Source organism: Strigops habroptila, chromosome 2 (genome assembly GCF_004027225.2).
Source record: "Strigops habroptila isolate Jane chromosome 2, bStrHab1.2.pri, whole genome shotgun sequence".
Taxonomy (NCBI): Eukaryota; Metazoa; Chordata; class Aves; order Psittaciformes; family Psittacidae; genus Strigops; species Strigops habroptila.
Window position 1 is genome coordinate 108,993,504 of NC_044278.2, and position 11,654 is coordinate 109,005,157.

General features: G+C 37.9%; 1 protein-coding gene across 1 annotated transcript; it reads left to right on the top strand.

The window, feature by feature from the left end:
- Nucleotides 1-331: 331 nt before the first annotated feature.
- On the top strand, nt 332-7,287 carry LOC115603853 (collagenase 3-like). Its single transcript, XM_030476258.1, has 10 exons — nt 332-473; nt 566-807; nt 1,975-2,123; nt 2,216-2,341; nt 3,187-3,348; nt 3,980-4,097; nt 4,696-4,829; nt 5,188-5,347; nt 6,151-6,254; nt 6,867-7,287. Exons 1-10 carry the CDS (start codon nt 351-353, stop codon nt 6,965-6,967), a joined length of 1,419 nt encoding a protein of 472 aa, XP_030332118.1. The 5' UTR covers nt 332-350; the 3' UTR covers nt 6,968-7,287.
- The last annotated feature ends 4,367 nt before the right edge of the window (nt 7,288-11,654 follow it).

The window sequence follows — 11,654 nt, forward strand, 5'->3', positions numbered from 1 at the left end:
AAAGGCAGTTTTTCCAGCAGAGAAGATGAAGTTATTGCGAAGTTATTGCCAGTTTAAGTTATTGCAAAATAACCAAAAAGTGCGGTATGATTCTTCCCATTTCTTCCCACAACCTATCTCAATATTCAGAGTCCGTGTTTATACAAGGATACAGTTTCAGTGCCCTTAGTGGGACAACAGATGCCTAAACCACAGTGTTGGGGAGGAGAGAAAAAGTAGCTGTCTAAGCATGTTTACTTTTAGCGACAAGGAAGTTCTAACTTACCCCTAAGTGGTGACTCATTGGGTTGGACTATAAAAGTAAAGGTAACTGCTCTCTAAAACAGGGCTTCAGACTTCGTGAATCCAGCATGATGCAATCAAGACTTTCAGCTGCCTTCTTTTTTTTGTTGAGTTTGTCATTTTGCCTGACAATCCCTATTCCCCTTGAAGATAGCCATGAATTCACAGAGAAAGACCTTCAGTTTGCAGAGGTACAGTATAAAATAATTCATTTGCATGTTTTTAAATTGTGTAGTTACAACTGTTTGGAAACTAGGCTTATTACTTCTTTTCCACTTCTTAGCGCTATCTCAAGACTCATTATGGTCTCCGTCCAAATCCTGCTGGCATAATGAGGAAGAGTGCCAACACGGTGGCATCTAAACTCCGAGAAATGCAAGCGTTTTTTGGACTGGAGGTGACAGGCAAATTAGATGAAGAAACATATGAGCTGATGCAGAAACCAAGATGCGGTGTCCCAGATGTGGGGGAATATAACTTTTTCCCTAGAAAACTCAAATGGTCAAAAACTAATTTGACATACAGGTAAATGCGTGGCATTTTGAGTGTTATTACTGTTATTACCTCCTTTCCAGGTACTTGTCCACTATGTTGCCCAGTATCTGGGGTTGATGGGAGAAGGTTGCATTTGAGTTTGACAAAATTCATGTTGCAGTTTAAAATCCTTATAGCTTCACTTTTGAAAAGGTCTCCTAAGCCCACCTTACAGCCCAAGGAAGTAAATACAAATATTTTCCATTGCATTTTGTCATGGAGGAAAGCTGGCATGGTGTGAGCTAGTAACACCTCATCTGGCCTCCATGTAGACACCCTGGGAACATCCATGTTGATGAATGAAAGAAGGGTAGGGACTAATATCATGCACCTCACCACAGATCCTTACAGTCCTTAATCTGTAGCTCACCCCTTAGCTCTGCTTTGGACCTGTTTTAATGTCTGCTTCATATAGGTCTTGTCCTGGACAGAGCCATGTAGATGCAAACCAGACTGTGCAATGTGGCTGTGAGAACTGGAACTGATCCTTGTCCCTCTTCCATTTCACAGTCCAAGTGTAGACATCTATGCTTGGTCAGACAAATCCCTGCACCTTGACCTCAGAAAGTTGACCCTGGGAAGCTATGGTGCTGACAGGTCACATGGAAGCTCTTTCTTCTCTTCAACCTTCAATATTTCAAGGTTGTCAGCAGGGGGTTTTGACCATTTGCAACCTGAGTCTCTTTAGCATATTCCAAATATGAAATCATTGAAATCTATCAGTTCAGTATCTGGTGATAAATATTACTTTAATCTGGATGAATTTAGTCTATAAAAAGGTCTTTAGATGATGTTTTGTTCCTCCAGGAAGTAAGGATCATGAAATTTTTATTATGGCAAGAAAAAAGTTTGAAATTACTGATATGACCTGATTTAATACAGGATATATCTGTCATTTTCTGTATCTTCTCATGCATATGAAACAAATTACAGAAAGCTGTTGTATCATTTCAGATGCCTCTGAATGATTTTAATGAAATTATAAATTTTTTGGTTTGTTTTTTTTTTTAATACTGTATGCAACTGCTGAGCTCTTTGGTTTTAGATAAAAACATAGGGAGAAAAAAAGCAAAAACTTTTACTGAGGTGTACAGTCAAATAAGTGTATTGCACATTTTCGTCACACAATTTAACTTGAGATATTAATCTGTTTGATAGAATTATGAATTACACTTCAGATCTGAGACGTGCTGAAGTAGACAGAGCTTTCAAAAAAGCATTTAAAGTTTGGTCTGATGTGACACCACTTAACTTCACCAGAACACGAAGTGGTGTAGCCGATATCATGATCTCCTTTGGCACTAAAGGTAACACAGAGCCAGTTATTTTTACTTTATAGTTATATTGCTGTCAGTAAGGTGGGATAATTGATTTAATTGTTTTGAATGTTGTTTTATAGAACATGGTGACTTCTACCCCTTCGATGGACCCTCTGGATTACTGGCTCATGCTTTTCCTCCTGGTCCAGACTATGGAGGAGATGCTCATTTTGATGATGATGAAGCTTGGTCAGATGATTCTAGAGGTAACAGAAGTTTCTGAGATTGAAATGGTGATAGATGGACAATTTTGTCCTGTTTGATATTTGTAAACAGTTGGGTTTGCTTGTTTACTGTTCATTCATCATTATGTTCACTGTCCACTCATAGGAAGCTGGGTTTAACCTTCAATCATAAATGGAAGTATAACATATGCCTAGCATAAATTTAAAGATATACACCTCTAAGTGAAGTAACTTAAAAAATGCCACAAACAAGGTATTTTGTCATCTTGGCATTTCACCGAGCTCAAGGGCAGCTAGTTCTGATACAAGCTGATGGGAATTACCTTACTTAAGCCTATAGAAAACTCAGCTGTAAATTGTTTACTTGCATTTAATTGGAAAATTCTTCATCTTGCCTATTCAGGGCAGAGCTCTAATAGAACAAACCATTATATTTTTTTTCAGGACTCTGATATTTTACCCTCCTGGCATTAATTTCTACAACACTGAAAAAAATATGGACTCTATAATTGAAGTGAATTCCTGAAAAAAATGATCAAATTTAAGTAGGGCTAAGACTTCACCCTAGAGCTTTCCAGTGTTGCTAAGAAATTTCAAGAAATCTAAATCTGCCTACAGAACAACATTGTCAAATAAAGTTTAGGTTGAACATCAGCTGTGAAATACGCAATTGATTAAGTCCTTATTAAAACAAAACCTATTGTAGTTTGAAAAAGACAAGCAATTATATATGATTTTTCCATTTATCCAGTTGTCTTCTTCATTGTCCCATATGTTAAGGCACAGCATTAAGGTTAGTTGATTAGTCCAAGTCACTTTGGTGACAAACGAAGCTATACATTTACTTTCACTGTCATTTGTTATAGGGTATAACTTGTTTCTTGTTGCTGCCCATGAATTTGGTCATTCACTGGGACTTGAACACTCTAGAGACCCTGGAGCTCTGATGTTTCCGATTTACACATACACTGGAAGAACTGGTTTTGTGCTTCCTGATGATGATGTGCAAGGGATCCAAGAACTCTATGGTAAGTCTGTATAAGACGTAATATATATTTCCTGTGTCATTATAACCTCTTACAAATGCACTGCACAGTTACTACAGAACTGCAGATGTTCAATGTCAACAGTCATGACCGATTAAGATGATTCACTGGATCCTTGGCAACCAGACTTCAGGAACAGAAGATGCTTAGATTTAATAGTTTAGAGGGGCAAAAAAAATAAATAAAAGGAAGTAACACTGCAGAGGACAGTTGGTCACTCTGCTGTCTCATTTAGTGGTGGGTGGTAGGGGGCAGACTCTTTATACTTTCTGACCTGTCACAAAAGAGAAAAGTAAACAGTCTAAAGGGAGAAAAAGAAATGTACATGTTTCATCATGGAGAGAATAAAACTTCTTGGGGACCTTCAAAACTTGGGATAAAAAAGCAAGTCCATTCAACATCTTTGCAGAATAGCTGAACTGGAAAGTCCATGAACGCATTTGGCTAAAGGAAAGAGATAGATAGAGAACAGACTTTCCCCGATACAGATAGTTTGCCCATTATGTTTGTATTCATCCTGCTGTTTGGGAACAGTTCCATGTCCTATTCAATATCATGATCCACAGAAAGGAAGCTAAAGTTGTCAAACTCAGATCATACGATATAATTCCAGGTGCTGGAGACAAAGATCCCAACCCAAAACATCCCAAAACACCAGAGAAATGTGATGCAGATTTATCACTTGATGCAATAACAGAACTTCGTGGAGAAATGTTGATCTTCAAGGACAGGTAAAAAGAATGCCATATTATGGATGGTGGGTTCTGGATGAAATATGAGCAAGCTAAAACACTATTTCCCTTTTTTACTAATGATTTGAGTAAACATAAAAAAATCACAAATCGATATAGGTGCCTCTAAGAAACTACATCATGTATCTTTTTAGGCAGGGTTTATAATACAGTTGCAGAGTTGGCTGCCTAGTATAATGAAGTGAAGCTGATATGGCTGAAGACTGACAATGTTTGTACACATTTTTCATTTCACAGTGCTTTCTTCAACATGCACAAATCTACTAACATTTATTTGAATGAAGTTGTACTACATTCAGAAGCCTTACAGGAGACAGCAGTGTTTCTCTTATTCTAAATGAAAAAGAGATCCAAGTTTTTTGTTGTTTAAGATGATGACTGTGTGAGTGACAGAAATGGGCTGCAGCTAGGTGACTGTGAGGGAAGAAAAGGTCTACAGGGGGCTCTATGTATTGAAAATTCTATGTTATGAAAAAATTCATTCTTCATTAGCCAATTTTTAGTATAGCACACCAAAGATACTGATATTCTGTAGTATGACAGGAAACATAAAATATATTTTCATGTTCTGAACTAGGTTTTTCTGGCGACTGCACCCTCAGATGGTTGATGCTGAACTGGTGTTACTTAAGTCCTTTTGGCCAGAGCTTCCAAATAAAATAGATGCAGCTTATGAAAATCCCATCAAAGATCTTGTGTTCATGTTTAAGGGTGAGTTTTCAATTTTGTTGTTGACAGAGAAGTACACATATTTACTCAAGCTCACTAAGAGATGTAAAGGTAATCAATAGAAGAAAAAAACATCCTACCTTTCTTTCTCAAAAAAACCCAAAACATTCTGTGGTTGCACCCTGTGCAAAACTGTATGATTTTCAGTGAATTAGAAGATGTACAATTAAGCTCAAATGCCTAAGATCATACTTAGCATAAACAGCTTAATACCTGCAGAGTATGTGACCTAAGAATCTGTTAGCTGTATGAAAATAGGGATCATTGTATCCTCATTTTATTCTGCTCTTAAAGAGGAACCTTTACAAAAGACTTACGCATACTTTGCTCTTATTTTCAGGAAAGAAAGTCTGGGCTTTAAATGGCTACGACATAGTTGAAGACTTTCCTAAAAAGATATATGAAATGGGGTTCCCAAAAGAAATGAAAAGAATAGATGCAGCTGTCCATATCAAAGACACTGGCAAGACTTTCTTTTTCTCTGGAAATAAGTATTGGAGGTAAGCTGGAGACAGATTGGTGTGTCTCTAATCATAACCTGTCCAGAAGCATCAAAAGATCAACAGGATGTTTCAAACCAGGCACTGATTGTGGCTCACATGTTACTACTCTATGGGTTTCATGGTGCTATAGCTGTGTAGAATATGTCATAAAGATGTATGCTAGCTTTTTATAAACATATGGGCTCAGCCTTTAAAAGCTGAAAAAGTGAAAGAAAGGAGAATAAAGTGCCCTAGTCCAAGAGAATTTGTAATATAGTCATGTCACCTAGACAAAATTCCTCTCTTGCTTCCTTGAGTTGCTTTTATGACACAAAAGGGTATCGATGCTATGAGAGTAAGAAATCTATCCCACCCTAGGATGGCTGGGTTTTGCTGTCCATGAGAAGGGCTTTCAGCCAGGTCTGATGCATAATTAAGACATCACCATCCCTTCGCATTTCCTAACAGCCTCAGGATAGGCTGGCAGTTCCAGTACATCTAGGTACAATCATCTTCATATAATACATACTTTATAGATCAGTTCTGAAAATGTAGCTTTATTAGTTTTGTGTTTATTGAGCTTGTACATCTGGTGGAAGAGTGCCTGGTTATTATTTTATATTATTATATAATTATATTATTATTATTATATTGGTTATATTATTAGTGCATAAGTTTCATTGTTGCACTAGACATAACGTACCTAAAGGCTGCTGGCTACTCCTGGTGTGGGTAACTTCAAAGCATATTAAAGGGCACAGAACAAGCACCAAGGATTTTTAAATCCTCTGAATTTTTATTTTCTTTTGTGCTTACTATAGTTATGATGAAGAGGCAGAGGTTATGGAAGCAGGCTACCCCAGGCTGATAGAGGACGAATTCGCAGGAATTGGTGATAGAGTGGATGCAGTCTATCAAAGAAATGGTACATAATCTGATAATGAAACTTTATTACAATTAGTTGTTGTTGAAACTTGAGATTAATGTCCTGTGGGAAATTCTGTCATTTCTAATTTTGGTTTTTTCACATCAACACTTCTGTTCTCAACCGAATCAGGTTTCTGACCTAAATTACCTATGGTGTTCTTATAAACTGCGTACATCCATATTTGAGGAGCGAAAAAAGACCTGCCTCCCTGCTTATGGGACTTAAAGTGATATGCTTAATGTAGAAGTATTATAATGTGTCTCTTCCTTCAAATGGAGCCCATTCCTATCCAACTTTTCAAAAAGTGTTTCCAAGTCAGAGTCTTAAACATTAAAGGCAAACCTTGGTTTTACCAGGCAAGTTCTGTATAGTAATAAAACGTAGAGCCTGACAGGATATTAAAATATCAGTTACTTTAAAACACCTATCCAGGCTTGGCTAAATTTTCCCTTTGAAAATTTAGCTCAGCATTCTAAATACTAGAATATTGCATTTAAAAGAGCTATTAAAAAATCAAAGCCAACAGGATAATTTTTATTTGAAGTATAATTTTAATTTGACCACACAGTTTTTTCAAGGTTAATTCATGTTAACTTTCCTTTCCTTTAGGTTATCTCTACTTCTTCAATGGTCCACTGCAGTTTGAATACAGCATCTGGAGCAAAAGAATTGTCCGTGTCCTTCATACTAACTCCATTTTTTGGTGCTGATTACAGCTGAGTGCCATGTCATAAACTGCAGAGCAGCTTGTAGTACATGGAAATAATAATATGGCCATACAGATTTATTAGAGGACAGCAAGGTTCTAGGAACAAGCACTGGCTACCCATCACCAAATGTATCCTGTATATATGGAACTATATAGCTGCATGTCAGTCTGGGACTGAATTAACTTAATAGGAAAGAAGAAAAGAAATTATTAGCATTTCAAGGGGCATTACACCGTTTGAAGTTTGTCTAGTATTAAAGTGAGAAGCAGGATACATCCCACATGATCATGAGCACTATTAATTCCCAGCAATCTGAGCATGTCTAGCATCTTTCAAGGATCTCCTAGCATATCTCAAGAAATAGACCTGATAAACCCAGGAGTGCTACATTTTCAAGCTACCTGTGTTAATGTACTGGGAATTCAGATGCGTAATGAATGAGTCAGGACTGCATGGTGACTCCCTGAGCAGGATAACACCAGGCAGCAACACAGAAGTTAGACAATTCAAAGGAATTTGAATGTATCCCCATTTGAATAGGAATGTCCCCCTGGATGCCCATGTCAACTTTGGAACAAGCAGAAGGTAGAGAAGCAGTGAGGTGTGATTCCAAAGCAGACAGTAAAACAGAAAAAGGGAAGAATATTCCCTGCAGAAATCATCAGCCTGTATGATAACTGCAAAACAAGAAAGATGTAGCAGCAAGAAAATCATGCAGGTTCAAACCTTGCATGAAGCTACATCTATTACACAACCCATATTTCCAGCTGGTGTAAACTAAAGCATTTCATGTGACATTTACAAAGGTTATGCCTAGCTGTGCCACCAGAGAACCTCAACTTCCAAATCAAAATATTCAAAAGAATGTCTTTATTTATGTTGGTCACTCTTCTGATATCTATATCAATTGTTTCAGTACCATGTAAGTTTCTGGTTTGGTTGTGGTTTGGTTTTGTTTGTTGTTTGTTTAAATCAATATGAATTATGTGGGACTGTGATTATTCTTCAGGTTTTTTTTTTTTAAATAATGTTTAATAAACTGGAGGAATAAAACAACATTGTGAAATTACTTAAATTAAAATTTCCTATGCTGCATGCCATAAGAGCAAGACAGAGCTATTGGAGAAAAGAACTCAGGAACCCGAACCTGTGCATTTAATTAATTAATTTTTTCATTTCTATTTAAAAATCTGGTTTGCTTTGTTTTTTTCCTTTGAGAAAATAGATTTTGTAGAAAAGAGAGGTGGAGAGAAAGACAGAAAGAAAGGAAAAAGGAAAGACCTCTCAAATGTGCAGAATAAACAGGAAGTTGGAATTAGTCCTTATCATTACGGAAAATATGAAAAATTATTAAGAAATATTGTGAAATTCAGTTCCACATTAATTTGAATGATAAACATTAACAATTAACTGTATTACACTGTCCACTTCTGCCCCCTGAAAACCAACCCCTAAGTCAATCAATCAGCCAGGCCTTCCAAGCAAAGCTCATCAGCAATGAATACCTTTAAGCAAGTGTAAATTGCGAGGCTTACCCGCCGATGAGCAAAGTGAAATTAATTCTGTACCTTACATGACATGGATGGTCAGTCGAGGTAACCTAATGGATTCAATGGTCTCTTCTGACTGTAAAACTGTGAATTAATAAATTATAAACCTTAATATGCTTAAAAGCAATGCAAGGAAATACAGCTGAAAAATACCCGTTGTTGATAGTTCTGTCGATATAATACTGACAAAACTGTTAGGGAAAAACTTAATATAGTTCTCTATGCATAATAAGCAGAAATCAGTTAATTTTTATATGAAAATCAATTTTTACAGGCATGGTGTGCCTGAAAAATGAGTGCTTGTTATTGGCCTACGGTTTAGCTTGATTACTCTGCAATGAAATAAGGATCTGAACATGTAACCCTAGTCCTCATTATTCCAATGTAAGGACTTTGCGGAAAATTGTGTCAAAATACTAGTCTTCCATAAGGGCTGGTTGTTGAGTCTGAGTGCTCTGAATTTTAAAGGTCTGACCTGAGCTTCACTGCAGCAGGAAAGGTGGACAGGGAAGCAAGGAGATGTCAATGAATGTCTTTCATATTTATGCGGCTTTCTGTTAACACTGAACATTTGGCAGGGAAAAAAGGTACTGCATGGGAAGCTGGATCTTCGAGAGGCTTCAGCATGATTGTATCCAGCTGCTCCCCAACCCAGTCAGATTGTTTTTTGCCACTCGGCTGACTGGAAGCAGCCTCCGGCACAAGTCCAAGCACAGCTCCAGCTCATGCGTCTGCACCCCTAGTGAGAGACATGAGCTGCTCTGCGGTTAGCTCTGCCTCAGCTGAGAAAAGTACCAGCCTGTCAGTTCCTGGCATTCAGTTAAGAAAAAATGGAAAAATGTTTGTACTGTGAAAGTGGAAGGCTGAGGTCAGAGCCAGAGGGGCCCTGACGCTGCCATCAGCTGGAAAGGAAAACTCTCTGCAGGACTCAGTGCCCTGGGACCCACTGCAATTCCATGAGGGTAACGCTGCATGAGTGCCTGACAGGGACCCATATGGGATATCCCCCAAAACCATCATGTATTGAAAAGAAATGAGTCCTTTTCTTGATACAGAGACTGAGCTGACTGCTTTCCCTTAGATGTCTTGAGTGAGTAAAGGACCACAAGAGGCTGACAGCTGTGTCCCAGGGTGCAATATAAGCAGAACTAATGACTTCCCACCTCATTGCTATTTTTTATGTGGAACTACACAAACCCACCTAATAATACATGAACTTGTATTATAAGGGGAGAAAGGATAAGGCAGAAAAATGAATCTGTCACATGTTCCTTGGGACTAGTTCCTGTGCTGGTTGCATGATTCTGAACAAGTAGGACTTAAAGGATGCAAATACATAGAATCATACGATCATAGAATAGTTAGGACTGGAAAGGACCTTAAGATCATCTAGTTCCAACCCCCCTGCCATGGGCAGGAACACCTCACACTAAACCATGCCGCCCAAGGTTTTGTCCAACCTGGTCTTGAACATCGCCAGGGATGGAGCATTCACAACTGCCTTGGGCAACCTGTTCCAGTGCCTCACCACCCTCACTGTAAAGAACTTCTTCCTTCTGTCTAATCTAAACTTCCCCTCTTTTAGTTTGAAGCCATTACCCCTTGTTCTACCACTACAGTCCCTACGGAAGAGTCCCTCCCCAGCATCCTTATAGGCCCCCTTCAGATACTGGAAGGCTGCTATGAGGTCTCCATGCAGCCTTCTCTTCTCCAGGCTGAACAGCCCCAACTTTCTCAGGCTGTCTTCATATGGGAGGTGCTCCAGCCCTCTTATCACCCTCATGGCCCTCCTCTGGACTTGCTCCAACAGCTCCATGACCTTTTTATGTTGAGGACACCAGAACTTATTCCAGGGGAGAAAGAAGTGAGCAAACATGATTTAAACTTTCCAAAGCAAGAATCCAGGCAGCAGTCCTCTAAAATCAGTAATATGTTGGAAAGGCAAAAAACACTGTAAGAGCTATTGTGAGCTACACGTGTTTTACTAGCTGAGAAACTGAAGAAGGAATTCAATCTAATAATGAAAACACCTCTTTTCTCAGTACAATCTCCAGAAATCTGTCCTCAGGACACTAGATGGCAGTGACAGCTTTGCTACTTGGTGTATCTGTACAGAACCAAAAATTATGTGCTGGGTAAAGAAGCTGCAGCTCACTATAGTAAATTCTTACATTTGGTGAAGATATAAACTCAGTAGAATTTAACGATTATATTCTGTTGAAATGTGGATCTCTGAGTAACAAGTTAGGATATTAAAATATTTAGGAAACTTGTAGATATATTCATTGTCATGGCCACTAATTTTTCAGTCTATCGATAGTTCTTTTCTCCACATGAATGCAATATATTTAAAGCAGCATACTCTATGGGTGTAGTCCTAGAAATACTTCAATCCTTTGGTTTAACTTCAGTAATTGGAAAATTACACACACGCATAGGCATATTCCAACTTTTTGGAAACATGAGAGCTTTTCAGTATATAACTTGATTTCTGAAAAAAAAATGACACTGCAGAATATGGAAGTAAGGCGAAAGTGGAGAAAAATATCAGTTGCAAAGAACCCAGTAGAACAGTACAAATATAACCAAAAGTGTCTGAAATATCACGTGCGTGATCACATATGCCTGGAAGAGCTAAGGACAATTTCTAAACCTTTCACAGTTGATTCTGAGGTAGAATTTCCAGGCTTTTTAATATTTTACACATGAAGAATGTAGTCTTGATATTTGAATCCATAATACGCCCAGATCAGTAAGAGTACTGATCATTTTAAACTAGGCAGAAATTGACTTTTCTATCCTGAAAATACTTTGAGACTTTCAAATATCAAGAAATTTTGGAACTTTTTAATGGAAAAATATTTGTCCTCTGGCATAGTCTTTAGCCATATTGTCAACCGGCATATTTACTGGGTCTGGGGAGAAAAATATACTGTTTCAGTTTTTTGTTCAGTTTGATTTAAACAAGGGTCTAGACCTCAATCTTCAGCCTTCTAGGTGAAAGAATCGCACATTGATTTATGTTGTGGTGAGTTTCTATCTAGCCTGCTGGAGATGTTTCTTCTTTACACAAATACAATTTAACATTACTCTTTGGAAAATATGACTCCCACTAATCAGAAAGCTTATTTGGGATG

Excerpts from the sequence above, each read along its gene's own strand:
- LOC115603853 (XM_030476258.1), top strand. The coding sequence starts at position 351 with ATGATGCAATCAAGACTTTCAGCTGCCTTCTTTTTTTTGTTGAGTTTG. Across the intron at positions 2,342-3,186 it reads TTGGTCAGATGATTCTAGAG|GGTATAACTTGTTTCTTGTT; the intron begins GTAACAGAAGTT and ends CATTTGTTATAG. Across the intron at positions 3,349-3,979 it reads AGGGATCCAAGAACTCTATG|GTGCTGGAGACAAAGATCCC; the intron begins GTAAGTCTGTAT and ends ATATAATTCCAG.